Raw genomic sequence first — 24,792 nt, forward strand, 5'->3', positions numbered from 1 at the left:
TGAGCCATTGTTTTGTCAGCTGGTAAAGCACCGTTTACATTAGTATTTGCAGTGGCAAAGCTTTTGTTATTGGGAGGGGTTAAGCACCTGTGACTGACAAAAGCTTTGTCACTCAATTGCCAGTGTAGGCAAAGTCTCAGCCTCATGTTGTGCAAAAAATAGATGGGATGTAATTGGCCTTTCAGCCAGTGTGCAGAGGGCCAACAGAAGACATATGGATCACATAAGTCTCACCCAAGCCTATTGTGAAGGAATAGAAGGTGCATTGTCTTTCCAGTGACCCCCTGTACAGGACTGAATGTCATCCCTGGACAATATGTAAAAGAAAATACAGGGGACACAGAAATGGATTAAGAGGAGAAGAGGTGTTGAATCTCCAAACTTTCACAATCTTCATTAATATAGGAACACAGGCATGACCGTATTGAGTCAGACCAAATGTCCATCTAACTCAGTAACCTGTCTTCTGACTGTGGCTAACGCCAGGTGCCCCAGAGAGGATGAACAGAACAGGTGATCATTGAGTGAACCCACTCCTCTCACCTATTCCAGACTCTGAAATAGAGGTTAAGGACACCATTCCTAACCATCCTGACTAATAGACATTGAAAGACGTGTATCCCAGGAATTTATCTAGCTCTTTTCTGAACCCTCTTAAAGTTCTGGTCTTCATAACATCCTCTGGCAAGGAGTTTGGAAGCTTGATTGTGTGTTGTATGAAGAAATATTGCTTCCATTTGTTTTAAGCCTACTACCTGTTAATTTCATTTGGTGACCCCTATCCTTGTGTTTTGGGAATAAGTAAATAACTTTCCCTTGTCTACCTTCTCCACAGCAGTCATGATTTTATAGACCTCTATTATATTCTCACTGTAATGGTCCCCTGGCCTGCTTTATAAAAATTGGCTTATGAATATAAATATGCATAACTCTGACTTATTTTGGACAAATATTATAATGTATAGATTTTAATGTTCACAGAATCACAGAACCATAGAATCATAGGGCTGGATGGGACCTCAGGAGGTCATCGAGTCCAGCCCCCTGCCTGAAGCAGGATCAACCCCACCTAAATCATCCCAACCAGGACTTTGTCAAGCCAGGACTTAAAAACCTCTAGGGATGGAGATTCCACCACCTCTCTTGGTCATGCATTCCGGTGCTTCACTACTCTCCTAGTTTTTCCTCATATCCGGAAGATCTCCTCCTACATGTCCCCCTCTGTCACTTGAGAGCATTGCTGTTTGTTCTGCCATAGATCACTACTGAAAACAACCTCCCGCCATCCTCTTTACAGCCCACCTTCAGGAAGTTGAAGGCTTCTATCAAAGCACTGCTCACTCTTTTCTGCAAACTAAATAAGACCAAATCCCTCACCCTCTCCTCATAGATCATGTGCTCCAAACCCCTAATAATTTTCATTGCCCTCCGCCAGATATGCTGCAATGCGTCCACATCCTTTCTATACAGGGGGCCCAGAACTGGACACAATACTCCACATGTGGCCTCACCATTGCTGAATAGAGGGGAATAATGTTTCTAGATCTGCTGAAAATGCTTCTTTTATTGCACCCCAATATGCCATTTGCCTTCTTAGCTACAAGGGCACACTGTTGGCTCATACCCAGGCTGTTATCAGCTATGTCTACATTAGCAAGCTTTATTGAAAACACAGGGGCTCTTTTAAAAAATCCAGTGAAGCATCCACACACAAAATGCACCCTTTCAATATTAAATTGGAAGAACACAGCATTTTTGCCAGCCCTCTTCTCCCCGATGAGAAAGAGAGCCTTTTTCCAAAACATATTTTCAGAAAAAAACATGTGTAGACATCCCGGGGGAGCTTTTCGCAAAAGAGCAGTCCTCATGGCACTTGATTTTTCGATCACCAGCCCTTTCTTCTGAAGGAGCTGGGACTGTGTGGACACTAACGAAAGAGCAGATTTTTTCAATCCACATTTTTTCAGAATAGATCTTCTGGATGAATTTCTTAAGAAGGATCACTGTAGTGTCAACATAGCCATTCACTGTAATCCCCCGGTCCTTTTCTGCTGCCCTGCTGCTTAGCTAGTCAGTCTCCAGCCTGTAACAATGCTTGGGGTTCTTCCATACCAAGTGCAGGACTCTGCACTTGTCTTTGTTGAACTTAATTAGACTGCTTTTGGGCCAATCCTCCAATTTATCTAGGTCACTCCAGCCCCCGTCCCTACCCTCCAACCTGTTCCCCTAGCTTAGTGTCATTCGCAAATATGCAGAGGGTGCAATCCATCCTCTCATCCAGTTCATTAATAAAGATGTTCAACAAAATGGGCCCTACAACCAATCCTTGGGGTGCTCCACTTGAAACTGACCATCAACCAGACATTGAACAATTCATACCTCCTTAACCTGTGGGCAAGAATATTGTGAGAGACTGCATCAAAAACTTTGCTAAAGTCAAGCTAAACCACATCCATTGACTTCCCTATGTCCACAGAGCTAGCTACCTCTTCAAGAAGCTACTCAGATTGGTCAGGCATGACTTGCCCTTCGTGAATCCATGTTACCTATTCCTGATCACTTTGCCCTCTTCCAAGTGCTTCAAAATGGATTGTTTGAGGATCCCTGCCATGATTTTTTCCAGGGACTGAGATAAGGCTAACTGGTCTATAGCTTCCAGGACTGACCTTCTTTTCTTTATTAAAGACGAGCACTATATTTGGCTTTTTCCAATCATCCAGGACCTCTCCCAATCCCCATGAGTTTTCAAAGATAATGGCTAAAGGCTCTGCAATGATATTTGCCAATACCCTCTGTACCCTTGAATGCATTAAAATCTGGACCCATGCATTTGTGTATGTCCAGCTTTTCTAAATAGCTCATAACCTGTTCTTTCTCCACCAAGGGCTGCCCAGCTCCTTCCCATACTGCATTACCTAGTGCCGTAGTCTGGAAGCTGACCTTGTCCGTGAAGACGGAGGCAAAAAAAGCATTGAGTACTCCAGCATTTCCCACACCATCTGCCACAAGGTTACCTCCCTCATCCAGTAACGGCTCCACACCTTCCCTGGTCACCCTCTTATGATTAACATGCCTGTAGAAACCCTTCTTGTTACCCTTCACATGCTTTGCTAGCTGCAGTTCTCATTGTGCTTTCACCTTCCTGATTACCCCTGGCATTCTCCAGCCATATATTTATATTCCTCCTTCATCATCTGTTCAAGTTTCCTCTTCATATATGCTTCCTTTTTGAGTTGCAATCTGCTGGATCTGCATAGTCAATAGATTTTACTTGAGTTCAGAGGGCTCTGGATGAGGCTCAAACGCCACACACACACACACTCAAATTAAAATGTAACAGAGAGAAAGCCGTGCTAGGCTATATACTATCAAAACAAAAAAGCAGTCAAGTAGCAGTTTAAAGACTAACAAAATAATTTATCAGGTGAGCTTTCGTGGGACAGACCCACTTCTTCAGACCATAGTCATACCAGAACAGACTCAATATTTAAGGCACAGAGAACCAAAAACAGGAATCAAGGTGGACAAATCAGAAAAAAAAATGATCCAGGTGAGCAAATCAGAGAGTACAGGGGCAGACAGCCCCCAACTCAAAACCACTGCAACGAATTATTAAACACCTGCGACCTATCCTTAATCAGGATGCCACACTCCAGAAGGCCCTGGGTGACAGGCCTGTTCTCTCCTACAGACAACCTCCCAACTTTATGAGGATTCTGACCAACAGCCAGAGTCTATACTGCAGGAACACCGATCCTGGAACTTTTCCTTGCAACAAAGCCCGCTGCCAGCTTTGTCCACATATATTCTCTGGAGATACCATCACTGGACCTAACCAGGTGATTCACAGAATCACGAGTACATTCTCATGTTCCTCAACTAACATCATATATGCCATCATGTGTCAACAATGCCCACATGCTTTGTATATTGGACAGACTTCTAACTCCCTTAGACAAAGAATTAATGGGCACAAACAGACATAAAAACACTCCTGATCCACAAACCTGTTAGCTGGCATTTCAATGGAGTGGGCCATTCTGTTAATGACTTAAGAGTTTGCATGTTACTGAAGAGGAATTTTCACAACACGCTTGAAAGAGAGGCTGCTGAACTCTCTTTTATATTCAAATTCTACACATTAACACATGGTTTGAACTGGGATGGGAATTTTCTGGGACACGATAGGGGTTTGTTTGCATACTTGGCTTAATTTAATTCTTGACTTCCCCCCAACTTCTGCCCCTCTGCTCTCTGATTTGCTCACCTTGATAATTTTTTTTTCTGATTTGTCCACCTTGATTCCTGTTTTTGGTTCTCTGTGCCTTAAATATTGAGTCTGTTCTGGTATGGCTATGGTCTGAAGAAGTGGGTCTGTCCCACGAAAGCTCACCTAATAAACTATTTCGTTAGTCTTTAAAGTGCTACTTGACTGCTTTTCTGTTTAAATTAAAATGGGCTATTTTCATAAAGTATTTTTAATTTTCTCAAGAAGCCTCTTCATAAATGTCACAAGAATGGGAAAGTGTCAGGGAAAACTGGACAAACCAAGGAAAGGAACCTTACAGCAAGGCCTGGTAACAGAGGAGAATTTGGGAGCACAGCTCCTTTGAGAGATCTCAAAGGCAGTTTGTGAAATTTACCAGTTTCTAAGGAAAACCGAGGTGTGTCACATTCTCAAATAGACACATCACTGTTTCTCTCTGCTTGAAATCAGCTTGTTTCAAAAGCAAGAATCTGGCACTACAGCCCCTCTGGGGAGTGCTCCTTCCCTGTAATTCTCTATTTTTCTTCCCTGGTCAGCAAACAGCATGCAGGGACTAGCTCTATGGGGGTGAAGGTCGGGATTAATTAGTCTCGTCCATTGTAAAAAATGCAAATAAAAATAAAAACTATTGTGTTATTCATTTGTGGTCATGTAGTACCTAGAGGAACTGAGACCTCATTCTAGGGTGAGTGAAGTTTCTGCCCTACAGCCTCAGCTGAGCGCCAGCTGGCTTTTAACTCATGTGGTAGAGCACAGGGCTTTAGATTCTATGATTGCAAGTTCAATCCCTGGTGCTGGAGACCTGGGTCTGCCAGGCTACGTCTACATGTGAAGCCAACATCGAAATAGGCTATTTCGATGAATAACATCTACACGTCCTCCAGGGCTGGCAACGTCGATGTTCAACTTCGACGTTGCGCAGCACCACATCGAAATAGGCGCTGCGAGGGTACGTCTACACGCCAAAGTAGCACACATCGAAATAAGGGTGCCAGGCACAGCTGCAGACAGGGTCACAGGGCGGACTCAACAGCAAGCCGCTCCCTTAAAGGGCCCCTCCCAGACACAGTTGCACTAAACAACACAAGATCCACAGAGCCGACAACTGGTTGCAGACCCTGTGCCTGCAGCATGGATCCCCAGCTGCCGCAGCAGCAGCCACAAGCCCTGGGCTAAGGGCTGCTGCACACGGTGACCATAAAGCCCCGCAGGGGCTGGAGAGAGAGCATCTCTCAACCCCCCAGCTGATGGCCGCCATGGAGGACCCGGCAATTTCGACGTTGCGGGACGCGGATCGTCTACACGGTCCCTACTTCGACGTTGAACGTCGAAGTAGGGCGCTATTCCGATCCCCTCATGAGGTTAGCGACTTCAACGTCTCGCCGCCTAACGTCGAAGTTAACTTTGAAATAGCGCCCGACGCATGTAGCCGTGACGGGCGCTATTTCGAAGTTAGTGCGGCTACTTCGAAGTAGCGTGCACGTGTAGACACAGCTCCAGTGTTACAAATGGTGCATTGGCTGGGAAGAACTGCTGGAAGGTCTCAGAAGCTTGGGATGTGCTTCCTCAGCCCTGGGAAGCATGTAGTACCCGGGGAACTGAGAACTCAAACTCCAGCACTGTGTTGACACACTTCACAAGAACCACAATGCAATTCAATTGGCTGAATGGCCACAATGGGATTTGCTTCCTATACAAACTGCTACCTTTACAGCTTATTTGAAATACAGGGGAAAGGAAAACAGCACTTTTGGAGAACATCAGCTCATACCTGCTTTTCCATCACAACAATAATTCAATCCTGACACCAGCCCTCAATCTTCTTTCTCCTATTTCATGAAAAGCTGCAACAACAAAACCTGCAGAACAACCTAAAAATCACTAAAGGCCTTGTCTTCATTGCTAAGAAAGGTGTCTTTTCCCTCAGGGTAACTAACATGCTTGGAGTGATCCTGAGATAAAAACAGTGAAGATCGGACACTTTAGTTTTACTGAGGGGTGAATAGGGTTAGCAGTGATGAGTTACCCAATGTGATTTGACTTCCATGGGTTTTTACTCTTTGATCAGTTCACACAGATTTGTCACCCTGAGATACAAAAAGGCACCTCTGCTGGCAGCATGGGCAGTGGGAATAAGAGGCAAAGGGAGTTAATGCCTTCCCTGGGTCTTAGTGCCCCACCTTTCCCCACTTTCTATCCCCACTGACCATACTTTAGGCTCCCACAGCAGGCCGATGCAGCCTGGTTAGTCTTCTCCTGGAGTGGATCTAGTAACTTAAAAGTGAAAAGCCTTCCAGCTTGCTAGACCTATGAGCAAAACACTGAACCTATGAAAAAACTATACAGTGGTAATGAAGGCATTTAACAGGCATGTGCCAACCTGGAGGCATATACTGTCAGTTTCTGAATTTACTGATAAAAATCATTGTGCATTACTGTAGTATGTCTACAGGACCTTAGTTTAAAATTGGCTTTAAATATTTCATTAGTTTGTTGCTGAAGGTTATAAAATCACATCTCTAAAAACTCATGCATAGATTTTTAGATGCACAATCTGAGAATTCAGTTTTAGCCTTAAATGCTTGGATCCTCAGACACAATTTTTTAAATAAATTCTCCATTTAGGTCAGGATGAAAGATTAATTTGAACTCTCTAGAATTTAAGGTGTGGCTCTACTCTGCGAAGTTTCTAAAAGGAGTCCTTGTTTATTGTCTTCTCAAGAATCTGTAGCAAATTTGCTCACTATACACGTGAAAAACGATGTGTCTCCCAAAAGCACACTCACCTTGTGTTATTTCTGTCTGGTCTTTCTGGTTTGTGCATTACCATCACTATTTTTAATGGTGCCTGATGTTATTCCCAAGAATTATGATTATGGCATTTGACTAGTACCTTTTATTGAGAACAATCCTAAAATGCAGTACAAACTCCGGAAACTAATTCATAGTAATTTAAGCTTATAATGCGACATGGAATTTAAGTGAGAATTTCTGCTTATAAACTGATGGCATGATATTTTACCAAGTGTTTATTTAAAACATTCTGATACACAATACAAATCCAACCCACACAATGTACACACAAACACACACACACAGAGCATCCTTCCAAAAAGTCTGTTAACAGATTTCCTTGTCTGACTCAAAATCAATCACCTTGTCGAGTACTTCAGCATGCACAAAATGTTTGACAGTAGTGCTACTCTATTAGCTGAATGCACCTAATGAAATTCTAAATGAAAGTTCATCAGAGGCTGACAAGAGAATGTGCTTTAAATGAGCCAGTCGTCTGTTGCTTTGAAATATACTGCTCAATAAATATGCTTCTAGAATCTGGACATCCAGCAGTGTCTAATCTAAAGCATGGCTAATTTATCTCACTTAGAAGGACTGCTGATTATAACAACAGTGGCGCACAGAGTAATTAATAAGGGGTACCTGAAGATTGTTTTTAAAAATGAAGGATTGTAGATCTGTTGTAAGTACAGTATAGTAAGGGACACACAGCTGGTAGGGGTATTACTGAATTAAAAACTGCTGACATTTCGTATAGTTTCTTTAGGTGGTAAAGTTGAATGCCTGACCCTGCAAGTATACTGCTGTGATTGTTTACTAGGGTCAATCTGTGCAAGCAGCACTGTTGTAACTGCTTGAAGGACTAGGCCCATAGGGAGCAAGTCCAAAGCCTTTCTTTGTGCGCTTAGCTTTTGTCTAAAATGCAATTAAAAACGCATGTCAGGCTTGTGGGGCTTGGGCGAAGGGGCTGTTTAATTGTGGTGCAGATGTTGGGGCTGGGGCTGGGGTTCTAGGATCCTGTTAGGCGGAAGAGTCTCAGAGGTCAAATGTCTACACTGCAGTCCATTGGCCCAAGCCATGTGAGTCTCAGTCAGCTGGCATGGAGATACCCATGCAGCTTCTATGGCACAGGGTCAACACTGTTTCAATGTACAAGCAGAAAGAGGAGGTACTATTACAGGGGGCAGGGACGGGAAGGTCTGGGTGATTCCGGGTTCATGCACCTACTCATCTTCACTGCTGGGGTGCTGAGTAGCATGCAGTGGTCCCCAGAGACAACTTCCTTGTCCCTCTCAGCATGTTTGCTTAGCATCTGACCCAGCAGCTACTTCAGCTATGCACTAGATGGAGAAATTGCTCAAAAACAAATGAACAAAGCAGTCCTCTCTTTTGCTTGTTCGTTTATTTTTTGGATAGAGACGTTTCAGAACAGCGTATACAACCCAAACGCTGCAGCAAAAGGGCCCCAAACTGGTCGATTTTCATTGTCCAAAGTCAGCAGAGTGAAAAAAGCAAGCACATGCAGTAAGTAACCACACTAAGGAGAGACCAGGGAATTGTATGTGCCAGTATAAATCAACACATGCAACACTAGGAACAAGCAAGGGAAGTGATTTTAAAGAATATGATTTTTAAATTGATAGTGCTCCTTTAAATAGTCTGAAGTCGCATTAATTGGTAATGCTGTTTTCTGTGGCTGTTGTTGACTCAGTCCCAGTATGGCCCTGGCATAAACTCTCGGGTTTTGTAAAGCATACACAAATATAGAAGAAAAATGGTGGGTAGGCATTGCCTTAAGATTGCAGCATTAGTAGCTGTCTCCCAAACTGGAGAATAAACTGGACGGTGGGCTTTACTAGTCAAAACCTTAAAAAAAGCCTCTTACCTTATTTTCCAGTCTTCCAATCAACTCAGCTAATCTATTAATCTGAGCTTCCAGCCCTTCCTCCTTGGTATCTGAGGAACCTAAAAGAAGAAGCCAAGTATAAATACAGCAGAAAAGAAGCCTACACATACACATATGTGCTGAGCATATGATTACAGTGTTAAAAGCCGGTCGATTTATTAATTTTCCCTCAGAACGGGCCTGATTCAATTCTCACTGAAGTCAATGGAGTTTAGTGTTGGCGTGAGGCTCGCACTGACATTTGAGCCTACATGGAAGAAGGGAATAGAAATCACTGTTAAAAAGGGGATATATTTGCACAGTGTCTGGGAGGTGCATTGCCTGAGACAGGCAGACATCACATGCTAGCTCTGCTGAAGCTGGAATGCTAAAAATAGCAGGGTGGCTGAGGCAGCTGGAAAGTTAGCACCAAAAATCCAAACTTTCCCAGTGTGGGAATCTAGGACTCTAGTTCAGGTCTGTGCCTGAATATCATTTCAATGGCCTTATTTTTTAGCTCTTTGGACGAAGATCCACTCCCATCCTTAAGGCAATTGTAATTGATGTCACATTCAGGTTATTTTCATGCTGATTCCCTGCAGGAATTCCCCCACAGCATGCGCAAAACATACCCAGCTCTGTGCCAGAAGGGCCTTGCCAGGATCAATGGACATACTTCAATCTTTAGACAAACAACTAGTCTCTGCAGCAGGCAGGTATTACGAAGAGATTTCAGATTGTTCCCATCTATAATCTGCCATTAGCAGACACCCCTTGGCAGCTGCTTGGCTTCCACGAAGTTGATGCCTCACTTAGAATGCTTCAGAAGACGCAGAGGGACAGGCAGAGACCAATAAGATACCCCACAGAAGACCTGCCAGTAAGGTTAAAGTTTCTTCTCAGTTACGAGTATCAGAAAGGTCGCCGTGTTAGTCTGTATCTTTGAGAACAACAAGAAGTCCTGTGGCACCTGATAGACTAACAGATATTTTGGAGCATAAGCTTTGAGCATCAGATGATTCTGATGAAGTGGGTCTTTGCCCATGAAAGCTTATGCTCCAAAATAAATCTTAGTCTTTAAGGTGCCACAGGACTTCTTGTTGTTCTCAGTTACAGAAATCAGCTCCAGGCTGCGACACACTTTGCTACAACCATCAGGGCACTGTTTACACAGCTATGCTGCTGACATTTAGGAGTTTGAGTTCTGTTCTCAGCCCTGCCTGCCTGAGGGCGTGGATGTGCTGGATTTTTTTGACCGGCTAAACAGAAAGGTCACTCCTGGAGGGGCTTTTTGAGACAGGTCTAAGGAGGAAGCAGAAGTGGTGCTCTGGAGAAAACTCCCTGGGAACCCTTTTAAAGCACTGACTCCAAAAAGAAGGAAAAGATGGGGTACGGCTTTGCCGGTGATAATCTTAGCATATTACCTCGGCTGTTTACACTTGCATTCCTCTTTCGAAAGAGGAATGCAAATGAAATAATTTGAAAATGCAAATGAGACACTGATTTACATATCTTAAGCACCATTTGCATAATCTCTTTTCGGAAGAGTTTCTTTTGAAAGAAAAAAAGCAGCATGGACGGGGCTCTTTCGAAAATAAACCTCATCTTCGAAAGAACCCTTCTTTCTGACACAAAATAGGAAGCAGGGTTCTTTCGAAGACGGGGTTTTATTTTCGAAAGAGTTGCGTCTACACTGCTTTTTCTTCTTTCTAAAGAAACTCTTCTGAAAAGATTATGCAAATGAAGGATGAAATATGTAAATCAGTGCCTCATTTGCCTTTTCAAAATCCCTCATTTGCATTCTGCTTTTGCAAGAGGAATGCAAGTGTAGACACAGCCCTCCTGTCCAAACAGTGCCTGCCAGGAAAGCCTGTCCCACTGGGAAGCTGCTCTGTCCCACACTGAGTTGGACAGTATTACTGTCCAAATACCACCACAACGAACCAAACCTGGAACATTGACTAGTTCCAAAAGACAAAGATACAGAGTGTGACGACCCGGCGGGGGGGAGGTGCGTGACATGACTGCTGTTAGAAGCTGTGGCAAGGGATGGATGGTAAGTGTTTATAGGCCTACTCCAGATTTAGGATTATAGGCCTACTCCAGACTTTAAGATTCGAATAGGGGGCCTTTAGCAGAACACCACAACCTGCCTCAGAAATTTCCATCCTACAATAAGCAGACGTGCACCACAGATATCTTGGCTTTTGCTGGTGCTCTTCCTTGAGGACCAATTTAGTTTGGGTCCCAGTTGCTAAGACCTTGTGATTACAAAGTGTGGAGGGAGGCAAGTGAGGAGGTATTCTCCATATGTCTCATATACCAAGGTTTCTTCAAGCTTACTTGTCAACTGATGTGGAAAAGATTATATTGACAGAAAGTGTCATAGAGATGGATGCAGATCACTGCTTCACACAGTCTCATGAATATAAATAGCAGCTAGAGATGGAGCCAAGCAGCAAAAATCTGATCTCAGCTTGATGAAAGTTTTGATGTAGTAGGGTTCAGGGATATTTGAATCAGAGGTTGAGCTTTGAACCATTAGAGAGATGGATTAAAGTGGGCTTGAGGCAAATTATGCTACTTGGCTGCATGTGCACTGTGGCCCCGAGGGATTAAAAATGAAGCACTCTGGGGAGCAGCAGGGTGGTGCTGTGAAGAAAGGAAGTCTGGAGCAGAAGAGGACACTGGTGGTTGGCGGGGCTGGGCCAGCAAGGGGCAGCTACTGGCCAGGCTGCAGGCAAGCAGGGTAGGCTGGGAGGGGCTGAGAACTGGTGCTTGGACCGCAGTGACAGCTTAGGCTAGTGATTGACTGGCTGCCCAGAGATGGAAAGAGTCTGATGGCAAGTCGGAAGCGAGGCTGGAAAAGGAGGGAGAAGAAACAAAGGATAAGGAATGGCTTCAGATTGGGAAAGAAAACATAAAAGATCAGAAGTATCTGTATTTGGAGAGGAGGGAGGAGGCAAGGACATAAAATGAGTAAGGGAAAAGGATCAGCATTTTATAAATACCCATTTACTAGCTGAAGATGTAGATGGGAGATATTGATATCATGGACACTGCAGAATGGATTAGGTGATGCCTTAGGGCCAGATGAATGCGGCACGGAGATTCATTTGTAGAATGTACGCATAGGCAACAAGCTGAGAAACTCCTCAAATTACAGTTTTAAGAAAAACAGAAGTAATTTGCCAACTACCTAAATTTATGACAGAAGGAAGAGGGGTAATGCACGGAGTTCCCCTAGGCATGACTGAGCATGGCATTTAAAGGGTATACTGGGGAGAACCAAGTGCTGTCTGTTAGGCGGTTAGCAGGCGATGGGGAGAACTCAAACCATTCACAGCCATCGGAGTAACATTTGAAAGTGCAACACCACCTAATAGGGTTAATATCGGACTTCAGCTTTTCTGGGTGGAACCATATATCCCAGTCCCTCTGGCAGTGTATAGATGTCACAGGTTCGAGCATGTGGTAGCTTCCATAAAAGACAAAAATGAGGTGTGGTACTTGTGGAGGAGAACACTCAAGCAACTGTACCGAAGGACCAAACCTAACACACGGTAGTTGTAGAGATAAGCACAGTTCCTCATGCACAGGGTGTGTGGCCAGGGAGTGAGCTAGACAGAGACAGAAAATTCAAACGATCCATAAAATACTCTATGCAGAAGTCACCGAAAGATATTCACAATGAAATATAGAGAAGAATGTAAACACCAGCGAGGGAAAAGAGATGCTGGCACAATAACATACAGCACAGGGCAGGACAGACAGTAGAAGGACAATAGTCAGAGACATTAGACTGTCATAGCATTTGTGATAAAAGTGATGAATTGTTCTTTACAGACAAAGGAAAAGACTGGAAGAACAAATATTATAACAGAAGTGGCAGAAAAATAATGCATATTGGCAACGTCCTGATAGACCACATTCATGCACTTTTAATTGAAGTCCATGAAGTAGTTTAAATAACAGGGTTCTAGCAGTTTTTTTCCGAATTCACACACGATTCAATAACACATGGCCAGGCGTTGAAGAAAACATGTTTGAAATGGAAAACAAACCTAATGTATGCTATGTGTACCAGAAACGTGGCAAGTGAGAAAACCCATGGCTAGACTTCTAGGATATGACATAATCAGACTGTACACTCACAGATCAGTGCTAGGTCAGGCCTAAGCCCCAGGCCTCACCAAATGCTTAGGCAATGTCTACACTGCATCATACAGGCTACGTCTACACGTGAAGCCTACATCGAAGTAGCCTATTTCGATGTGGCGACATCGAAATAGGCTATTTCGATGAATAACGTCTACACGTCCTCCAGGGCTGGCAACGTCGATGTTCAACATCGACGTTGCGCAGCACCACATCGAAATAGGCGCAGCGAGGGAACGTCTACACGCCACAGTAGCACACATCGAAATAAGGGTGCCAGGCACAGCTGCAGACAGGGTCACACGGCGGACTCAACAGCCAGCTGCTCCCTTAAAGGGCCCCTCCCAGACACACTTGCACTAAACACCACAAGATCCACAGAGCCGACAACGAGTTGCAGACCCTGTGCATGCAGCATGAATCCCCCGCTGCAGCAGCAGCAGCCAGAAGCCCTGGGCTAAGGGCTGCTGCACACGGTGACCATAGAGCCCCGCACGGGCTGGAGAGACAGCGTCTCTCAACCCCCCAGCTGATGGCTGCCATGGAGGACCCCACAATTTCGACGTTGCGGGACGCGGATCATCTACACGGTCCCTACTTCGACGTTGAACGTCGAAGTAGGGCGCTATTCCGATCCCCTCATGAGGTTAGCGACTTCGACGTCTCGCCGCCTAACATCGAAGTTAACTTCGAAATAGCGCCCGACGCGTGTAGCCACGACGGGCGCTATTTCGAAGTTAGTGCCGCTACTTTGAAGTAGCATGCACGTGTAGACACAGCTACAGACACTTTTAAGGCACTTAGCTCAATTTTACAAGGTGACCCTCTTCACTGCAAACACCATGAGGTCAATTTGAAGGGGGTGCTAAGGTCAACTTTCTCACCCCGCCCCTCTGATGCAGTGTAACGCCAAGTTTGAATTTAAGAGGTCAAATTAATGCTTGACTAAGCCCTGGCTGGAATGATTTAGTGAGAGTTGGTCCCACTTTGTGCAGGGCACTGGACTAGTTAACCTCCTAAGGTCTCTAACAACCCCCACCTTCAAGCCCATTGACGAGGGTATGGGGGACAAAAGGGGCAGTTGCCTCAGGGCCAAGCATTTCAAAGGGGCCCAGATCCCCAGCTGCCACCTCTGCCAAAATAGCAGAGGTGGCAGCCGGAGCTCCAGGTTCCTTTGAAACACACCACAGAGCACTGGGCTGCTGCTCCACAGCTCTGAGGGAGTGTGGGGAGGGCCTAAGTCTGACTGTCCTCAGCCTCACCCCATTGCTTTTAGCCCTGCACCCTCCCATCTTGCCCCTGGGCCTGCAGCAGCTGTCAGAGCCATGGCCAATCTTCTGTGATTAGTGGAGTCTTTGAAAGGAATGAAATTGTAAACTGTGCGGGGGGGTTTCAGGAGAAGTAGATATGCAGTGGATGATACTGTACAATTACAAACAGAAATACAGAAAACCAAGTGGAACAGGGTTTATAATACTGTCTTTCTGGATACTGACAAGCACCTGACATGCTATGGAAGGCAGGCAGGCTGTATACAGTATACAGCTGCAACAAAAGGAAGAATGTTCTGGTGGATAAGAGACTTCTCACATGATGGAACCTGGGAACTGCAGTATTGGCAGAATGGGGCTGGCTTTGTCAAATGCTTATTGTGGCCAGGTCAGTGTCACTCCTGGGCCCCAGACCTCTGGCACAGTCCTGCAGTATGGGGCCTGCTTAGCCTAGCTGGGGCTTGGTCCCTTGGCCCAAAGGGCAGCAGGTAGGGTAGAGCCCCCCAGTCTGGCCAGGCTGAGTGACCAGTCCTTCCCAGGCTTCAGCTGAGCCATGGGGTTTACCCAGGGCAGGGAACCCAAATACTCCCTTCAGGAGCACCTCATCTCCTTTGCTGTCTCTGGGACTCTTGGTGTTCTCCTTGTCCATGCTACAAACCTCACAGCTTGCCCACGACCACAACCAACTCCTCCTCCACTCTCTTTCCCTTTCCCTACTTGGGGGAGGCTTTTTAAAAGACCTGTGGCAGCCTCAAGTGGGGACAGCTGGCCCTTAATTGATTTATGGCAGCCTCTTCCCTGCTGCTCCCACTCTGCCTATGATGATACATCATTAGCTGAGGCTGCTTCTGCTTTTTTAGAGCTGCCTCTGGCCTGACTCTGTCACATTCTAAACAAAAGTAAGAGTCTGTCTTGGATTCTGAGCCTTTCTGGGGTTGCTGGTGTAACCACACCTATGTGTGGTTTACTGTTCCACGTAGTATTACCTAGACCACTTCACAGAGAAAGAATAAGTGTCCTCTACAGCCTAAGCCAAAAGCCAGGTGGCCTTTTGCTCATGCTGCAGATGTCCCAGGTTTGAGCTTGCCTGTAGGCAGTTTACACTGGGACTTCTTTCAGGGCAGTGGTGGAGCACCTATTGGGCTGGACGGGCTGGCTGGCGGGCCAGAGCAGCAGTTCCTGGCCTGCTGAAGTAGCAGGTGGATTTGTTTTTTGGTAAAAGTCAGGGACAGGTCACAGGGATCAGAACTTTTATTTATTGCCCACAACCTTTCCCAGATTTTTAGTAAAAATACCTGTGACAGAATCTTTATCTTATTTCTAGATGTACCAATGGCACTCCTCAGGCGCTTGTGATCAGCCCAGCCCTGTTCAACATTATAATTAATGATCTCCCAGAGAATATATGGGCAAGAATAGGTATTACTCTATTTGTGGCTGACAGTGTGAAATGGACCAAGCACAGAAGATTTAAAATAGCTGTGGACAGAGCCAAGGAGGAACCCATGGGGATTTCAAAATGGGTAGAAACTTGGAGATTTATGTCCTCACTGGCTAAAGCAAATCTTTACCAGCAGGGTAGGAATAAATGGTTATTTTCATAATGGAGAGGTGTAACTAGAGATGTCCTGTACTGGTACCAATCCTATTCAACTTATTACTAAATGATCCAGACAAAAGGGCTAAGAGTGAGGTGGCAACATTTGCACATGATATTAAACTGCACAAGACAGTTAACTCCAAAGCAGACTGTGAAGTGCTTTAAGAGAATCTCACAAAACTTTATCACTGGGCAACAAAATGGCAGATGATTTCTAATGTTGATAAATGGAAAGTAATGGACATTGGAAAGCGTAATCCCAACTTTGCATACAAAATGATGGGGTCTAAATTAACTACTACCACTCAAGAGAGATCATAGGGTCATTGTGGATAGTTCCCTGAAAACATCCACTTAATTTGAGGCAGCAGTCCAAAAAGCAAGCAGAATGTTAGGAGTCATTAAAAAAGGGATAGAGAATAAGACCGAGACAATCTTATTGCTTTTATTATAAATCCACAGTACACCCAAATCTTGAATATTCTGTGCTCACCTCATCTCAAAAAAGATATCTTGTCATTGCAAAAGATCAGAAAAGGGTCACAAAAATCTTCAGGGGATTGGAATGACTGTCACATGACGAGACTGGGACTTTTCAGCTTAGAAAAGAGGAAACTAAGGGAGAATATGGTAGAGGTTTATAAAATCATTACTGGCGTGGAGAAAGGGGATAGGAAAAGTTATTTACTTGTTCCCATAACACAAGAGCTAAGGGTCACCACATGAAATTAGTAGGTAGCAGGATTAAAACAAACAAAAAGTATTTCTTCATGCAACGCACAGTCAACATGTGGAACTCCTTGCCAGAGGATGTTGTGAAGACCAAGACTTTACCAGGGTTCAGAAAAGTGCTAGATAAATTCATGGCGGTTGGGTCCTTCAATGGCTAGGTAGGAATGGTGTCCCTAGCCTGTTTGTCAGGATGAGTGACAGGGGACGTATCGCTTGATGATTATCTGTTCTGTTCATTTCTCTGTGACACCTGGCATTGGCCACTGTTCAGAGGACAGGACACTGGGTTCAATGGACCTTTGGTCTGACCCACTATGGCCGTTCTAATATTAAGGAAGATTGGGGAAGTATGGAACCTTCATGCAGAAAAAATACACACAGCTCAAAATTTTACTTTCTTAAGAGTTATGTTTGGTAAACCAACATGGAAATGTCATATAGATAATATCATGGCTAAAATGAGATGCATTTGTTTAACCGTAATACTAGGAACAAATGGGTGGCAGATAAGAACACATCATTGTCATTGCACAGAATGTTAATAAGGTCATTTATAGACTATGAATGCCAAATCTTAAACTCAGCTTCTAAATCAACACGAAAACTGTGAGAACTGATCCAACCTTTGAACTGCATGTCAGACATCTGGCTCCATTGTGTGTGCTGCTGGTAGCAATCAGAGCAATACTTGTTCTACACCAGCTCTGAAGAGATGGGTTAGCAGTGAGTTCAGCCTTATCACAGGCTCATACCACAGAGTGTCAAACATTCAAAGAACCTATAAAAGACTCACCAGTCTGGAAGCTTTTCCTGTGCTCCTTGGTCACAATTCTGTTATTGGGGGGATAACTAGGCACAGGATTGTCATACCAGGTATCCATTACACCATGGCCTGATTTACTGTGGTACTGCCTGCAATCCAAGAACATACAAATAATTAAAGTGGCCCTAACAGAACACCTTCTAGGTAGCCCATCACCTTCCGCTACTCATAAAAACATGGTTCAAATGCAGTACAATCTCGGAGTTATGAATGCTGCGGGAATGAAAGTTGCTCATAAGCCTAAAATGTTCATAGCTCTGAACAAAATGTTGTGGTCGTTCTTTCAAAAGTTTCAAACTGAGTCTCGATTTAATTTAGCTTTGAAACCTCAGTCTGTAGAAGAGAAATACTGCTGGTAACAATCTCTGGTTAAACAAAACAGTTTCCTTACTTTGTCAAATTGTTTTTCAGAAAAGTTCTTTTTTTTTGTTAGTACTTTATATTAACAGTGCACTGTATTTGCTTTTTTTTCTGTTGTCTCTGCTGCTGATTGCATACTTGTCTGAACTAGTGTGGTTGATCAGACAGTTCATAAGTCCAGTGTTGTAACTCTGATATTAGACTGTACTCGCCATGGTACCCCCTGCAGACAGGACCTTGGCAGTAACAAGCCTCTTGTTTCCTCTATCTGGCTGCAAATGCAGCGTTGAGCAGAGGTGGAAAAAGTACCCCAAAAGTTACTTGGGTAAAAGTGCAGCTACTTTCACTTCTGGATACTTGAGTACAATTTAGATGTGATCTGTGTGTTTGTGCATGTGTATGTGTACTTTTACGCAAGATGTTTTCCAGAGCAACACCAGTAACTTGGACTTAAGTATGCCCCACCTCCCCCAGCAGCTGCACTTTTACTCTAGTAACTTTTGAGCTACTTTTTCCACCTCTGGTGTCAAGTGAATTACAGTGTTTTCGTAAGCAGCAGCCTAGCTCTACTCCCTCTGAAGTCTATAGCACAACTCCCATTGACTGCTTGGGTAGCTAAGTTCAGTCAGTGCTGAGCACTTTTGAAAGTCGTACCTTTATTTTTTGATATCGCAGAAGTTGCAGAACACATGCATGCGTGCATACTCACAGAGCAATGATCACGACATGGAACTGTTAGGGATGCAAGAATAAAAAAACAAAACAAAACCAAAACGGACTCATCCAAGTAAATTAACTGAAAGTCAGCCTCTGCCCCACTCTGCTCCTCACCTCCCAGGCAGAAGCCTGAGAAAAGAGGGAATACAGCATGGCCTTAAATTCAGTAAACCTGAGTTCTACCAAAGCCAGCAAGAGATACACCAGGAAGGAATTCCTGCTGCTTCCACCCATGTGCAAACCCTCCACCACAGAGGAGAAATACTATGACTTTTCCCCTCCTTCCTCTGAAGAGCAGCCCTCTGGGATGGCTAGATTATAATGTTCACAAGAAACAATATTACATCAGTTATTGTGGTGGACTTAACATTTAAATCACCTCTAGAGAAGCACACATTTCAAAAAATCAGCCTTAACTACCACATAGGAAATGTCTATCCCTTTATATTATATGAGCTTACATGGAGGTTGTGAAGGCATGTGGCTTTTATGAATCATTGCAAGAAGCTGTAAATGATATGTGAGATTGAGCAAAAACTTCTGTTAGATACACAGAGAATGCAAAAAGATTAAAATAAATGGATTTGGAATTCACTTTGGCTATGGTTACATAGTAAGTTTGCCAGCAAAAGCCCGGTTTTGTCGACAAAACTTGTGGAGTATACACACAGAAAATGGGATTTGCCAACTGTATCTCGACAAAACACAGCACTTTTGCCAGCAGCGTGATGTTCAAAAGGAGTTGTTATAGAAAGATTCTGAGAATAGGATGGATGCAGAAGGTCACCAATGAGGAATTATATAAGAAGATACAGTCGAAAGAGAACCTGCTGCAGAAGGTTATAAAATGGAAGCTACAATTATTTGGACGTATTTGCAGAATGAATGACCAATGAAAAATCAAGACCCTAGTATTTGGCATAATGGATGATTCGAATAAGAGAGGTAGACCCCACAGAGAATGGATAGATGATGTAGTAGATTGGTGAGGAGCTAGTCTACAGAAACTAAGCCACTCTGCACGGGATAGAGAAAGATGGAAGGAAATAATGAGAGAGGCATCAGAAACCAATGGGTGCTGAGCCCACGGTTATTGATGTTGATGTTCTGCCTCAAAGCCAGAGGCAGGGTCTCCCTAATGTGTTTGTATAATGCCTGGTACATCTCATTGGTGACCTTCATGTACTCCTGTAATACAAAGAAATAACCTCATTTCAGTATTGATTAAATAAAACGTAGCCATCTGAATATTGTGCCTTTATCTCAGTACTTCCTGGGAGAATACTATGGACACAGTTGGCCACAAATGTAGTGTACAAATGTTTGCACAGTTTGTAGGACAAAAAGAACACATTCCAAGTTCTTCCTCTATGAAAGAATGCCTAAATATTAACAGTGGCCCTTAGTTTATGGAAGAGAGTTGTGTAAACTCAGTTCGGAAGTAACAACTTGGGCGCACTCCATCCCTCGTTCGAGTCAGAATTACCATCTATTGCAGAAGTCCACCCGGAGGTTCCTGAACGTTTTCTGTCACAGGAAATATGTTGAGCGTTAGAACGGCATTCACGTACGCCACTTTCTCTTCACAGACCTGCTTCTTTTGAAAAGTGTCAATGAAATATCATAGTGGGAGAGAGGGGGAAGGGTTCCATAGCCATTCTGTGACACTGCCAATAAGCAACATTTTTTTACACAGCTATTCCTGGCTCTAGCATTTGCTGCAGCTTTCTGAGTGACTTCTTGTTAATGGAGAAGTGATGCCAGACTTTGCCTTGCCAGCTTTTAAGAAAGTGACTGATACCATTCTCTTCATGCACTCTCACAAACACAGTGGCTCCTGCTAGCTATTACAGAGGGGAAACTGTCTCCCCTATACCTTTTTTCGCTTCCCTTTTTTTTGAACACTCAGCTACAGGGTTCTCTCTCAGCTCCCCTCACACAAAGGCTTCTGCCGAATCTTGTCACTTTTCCTTTCAAAAGATGCATTTGATTATTTACTCCGCTCCTTCCTAACTGCCAAATCTGGTTAAAGCCACACTTCTCTTTTACCAAGAGCCCTGTAACTTTCTCTTCCATCTTTTCAGCTTAGTTAACACAATATTCTCTTCCTCCTCCTGTCCTGGCTCCCTGTCTCTTTCCACACGCAGATCAAACGGCTTGTTCTCACTTTTAAAGGGATCCTCTGGACAGGTGCTATGCTCCAACTTCGGAATGGTCTTAGGAGGAACTCCTTCAGTGTGCCAGACCCTCTAGGGGTCTTGCTTTTCCTCCATAGACAGCTTCACTGACTTGTTAGACTGACTTGTCATCTTTAGTGACACTCACACAATGCTGTCAAAACTTGTATTCATTAGAATCATAGAATCCTAGGGCTGGAAGGGACCTCAGGAGGTCATCTAGTCCAGCCCCCTGCCTAAAGCAGGATCAACCCCATCTAAGTCATCCCAGCCAGGACCATGTCCAGCCTGGACTTAAAAACCTCTAGGGATGGAGATCCCTCCACCTCACTAGGCAACATATTCCAGTGCTTCACCAACCTCCTACTGAAATATTTACTGGAACAAAGAATAGAAAATCTCTAGGGTAGCACAAAGAACTGAAAATAAAAGTATATTCCATTCTGGTTAGCCCAGAACCCAGCCAAGGTGTAGCGAATCCCAAGTTCAAGCTTTGTCTATCTCTCTGTCTCAACCTCCTTTGGCATACTCCGGGGTGAGTCCTGACTCCTTCCAGCAGTCATCTCTTATCTGCCACCTCAAATGCCTCCAGTCCTTTGGTTTGAGGCTGGGGTACTGCTGCCCAGCTTCACTAAGGAGGGGTGGGAGAATCCACATCCCTCTGGGTCACTGTTCTGGCCATACCAGAACACACTCAATATTTAAGGCACAGAGAACCAAAAACAGTAATCAAGGAGGACAAATCAGAAAAAAATGATCAAGGTGAGCAAATCAGAGAGTGGAGGGGTGAGGGGGTGAAGGTCAAGAATTAGATTAAGCCAAGTATGCAGACGAGCCCCTATAGTATGGCTATGGTCTGAAGAAGTGGGTCTGTCCCATGAAAGCTCACCTAATAAACTATTTTGCTAGTCTTTAAAGTGCTACTTGACTGCTTTTTGTTTTGATAGTATATAGACTAGCACGGCTCCCTCTCTGTTACTATCCACTATGATATTTTCCTCTGTCTCCTTTAAATCTGCTTCTGAGACATCTGCCCTCATCGCCCGTGTGTTTCCTCTTCTCTGGCAGCAGCAATGCCCCCACTTAGATCCTGCCCTTGGACAGGTATCCCGGAGCCTGCTTCTTTGGCTGAAGAGGTGTAGCTTAGTCATGCAACCCACCAGCAGCATTTTCTCTCGTCTTTCCCATCCACATGCAGAATAAATTTGTATATGCACTGAGGCATGTGCTAATGCAACCCACCAGTAGAAACACAACTAAGCTATGGCTGCTCAGTCAGTCAGGTGGGCAGCATCTGAATCTCTTCTGAGACGCTGCACGAGCACGCTGCTAACAGGGAATACTGCCTGCCACTTCTCTCCGAATCAGCAATGGGTCTACGGACCACAGTTTGAGAATTGTTAGCTTGACCCTCTCCTCTTCCACTACCTCAACTCTATTTAGAAGTATCACTCATACACTTCACTCAGCACAAAGGACTATACTTTAACCTCAACCCTGGTTTTTCTGTTCTCCTCTTTGACCTGCTCTATGGCCACGCCTACACTACAAAGATTGTTTGAAAGAAGTTCTTCCGGAAGATCTCTTCTGAAAAATCTTCTTTCCAAAGAGCGCGTCCACACACAAAAAAGCATCCACACAGCCCCCGCTCTTTTGAAAGCCCAGGCCAGGGATCAAAAAATCCAGTGCCATGAAGACTGATCTTTCAAAAAAAGGACCCGGGGGGCATCTACACACACTTTTTTTTTTGAAAGAAGCTTTGGAAAGGAGGCTCTCTTCCTGATCCAGGAGCGGAAGAGGGCTTCCGGAAGAAGAACCGTGCTCTTTCAATTTCGGATCAAAAGAGCACATTTTGTGTGTGGACGGTCCATGTGTTCGTTTGAAAAAGGGATGGATTTTCCAAAAGAACTTTCTAGTGTAGACACAGCCTCGGTGATTTACATCTGTGACCAGTTCTACAGCACCTTGAGAGATTAAATTCAGACAGGCAAGGACATTACCACACTCAGTGTGAGGGACACCGTATTAAACAATAGGGGAATCAGCTGGTCTGCACGAAGGCAGCAGTTTTGCAGAGAAGAAATCACTGGCAATTTTATTATGCTCTTTATATCTCAAGGTATGAACTGGAATGCACAAGTGTTCGTCATAATGCATGCATTCTTCTTCCTCCTTCATGAATCAATTCCTTTTTCACCAAAGTGGCAGAATGTACAGCATATTTCAATGTAATCCCATAAACTTACTCTTTCTGCTCTTTGAATGAATGAATAAGTAAGTAATTACATAAATAAATATAACCCCCTGAAACCAACAGAGAAAAGCACTGAATTGAGATTGAGGCTTGTTATATATGCCAATGCAGGATGCAACAGACATAAATCTGTGTGTAGCGACTTGCAGAATATGTCTAAGTATCCCTAGTGTCGAACATCATTATCATAAATGTACCCATTTTGATACTTCACATTAGAGAATTCCATTTTCAAAAACGTTTAGAAGGTTTGAATGAGAGTATTCATTACTACTGAACAACACTAAGGAAAGACCAGCTAAAGAAAAGCACCATAAAGAGGTATATAGGTAGTTTGAATACAGCCTTGCAAGTAAAAATATTGAAGTTGGCGTTGTTCTGCAATTTGAGGGATAGATGGGAGTTTTCATGGGGAGGAATGTTCACTAAAGGCAATCAAATGAGCCACCAGTTGGCAAATACTAGAATATACAATTAACTATGGACAACTGTGTCTCATAGGCTACGTCTACACGTGCCCGAAACTTCGAAATGGCCACTTGCGTGGCCATTTCGAAGTTTGGGGCACGTGTAGACACGGCCATAGTTCTTTAAAATGCCACTCTTCTTCCTCCTATTCATTAACCTGTGCGAAGCTAACAAAACAAACCAGCCATCCTGTAGCACTTTAAAGACCAACAAATAATTTATTTAGAATTTATTATTTTATTAGTCTTTAAAGTGCTACATTACCGCTGTTTTGTTTTAATACAGACTAACTCGTCTACCTCTCTGTTTCTACGGGAAGCTGTTCAAGATATAATAAATCCATTCTGATCAGCTGTGTTGATCATGTGTCAAACGTTCAACTGCTCAGCACCCACAATCCAGGGCAGCTCACGCATAAACAACTGAATAATGAGCAGATTTTGAGGTGCTGAACGTCCAACAACTCCCATTGGCTGGGTCTATACTAGAAGCATCTGTCGACAGTAACGTGTGTCAACAGAAGCTCTGTCTATAGAGAGCACCTACACACAAAAGCAGATCGACAGAGCAATCCGCTCTTTCGACAGAGAGCAGCCAGACTATCCTGCCCTCTGTCGACAGAACAGCTGACTGGAAGCTCTGCAAACAGGGCTGCCCGGTGAACCAGAAGTGCTCTCTGTCGACAGAAGCATTATTCCTCAAATTTTGGAGGGATAATACTGTTGACACAAATGCAGAGTTCTATTGACACTGTCAACAGAACGCTTTATGTGTGTAGATGTTCCCTCAGTAACTCTCTAGTGTAGACATAGCCATTGTGACATGGAAAGATTTCCAGCAGAACTCAACATTTAACAGGCTCAAAATCGGGCCATTTATTTTGGTCCCTAAATGGATGCTATGCTCTGTTTAAAATTCTAGACTGTATGTAACTGAAATTCACACACCAGGCACTGAAATCAGAATATTATAAAATGATATACTCAGGCCCCTAGGGATATTTCAGCTCTTTGATAATGATTTACTGCCACCTTGATGTTGCTAGTCTGTTAAAGAGAAGGCAAATTGACATGTGGTAAATTGTCAAGGGAGCAATTTCCAGCTTTTTCTTGTCCCTGAGATCAGTCAGTATTGTCTGGATATTTCAAGACTTCTATAGAGGGATGACAAATGCATCTGACAGATGGTCCCCAAAGCTAGTTAAAAATAGAGAACAATGGCAAGGGTATCAAGAGAGGGAGACACATGATTACATTGTGTTGAATAATTTCACTGTCAGTCACT

General features: G+C 43.9%; 1 protein-coding gene across 1 annotated transcript in view; it reads right to left on the reverse strand.

Moving 5' to 3' along the window:
- The window catches only part of NECAB2 (N-terminal EF-hand calcium binding protein 2), a 366,794-nt gene that overhangs the window by 60,397 nt on the left and 281,605 nt on the right, over window positions 1–24,792 (reverse strand). The window contains exons 7-8 of the mRNA XM_075008621.1: window positions 17,503–17,621; window positions 8,949–9,028 (exon numbers count right to left, since the gene is read on the reverse strand). Of these exons, the coding sequence (XP_074864722.1) occupies window positions 8,949–9,028; window positions 17,503–17,621 (199 nt within the window). The remainder of the gene's footprint in view (window positions 1–8,948; window positions 9,029–17,502; window positions 17,622–24,792) is intronic.

This window comes from Carettochelys insculpta, chromosome 14 (genome assembly GCF_033958435.1).
Source record: "Carettochelys insculpta isolate YL-2023 chromosome 14, ASM3395843v1, whole genome shotgun sequence".
Classification (NCBI taxonomy): domain Eukaryota; kingdom Metazoa; phylum Chordata; order Testudines; family Carettochelyidae; genus Carettochelys; species Carettochelys insculpta.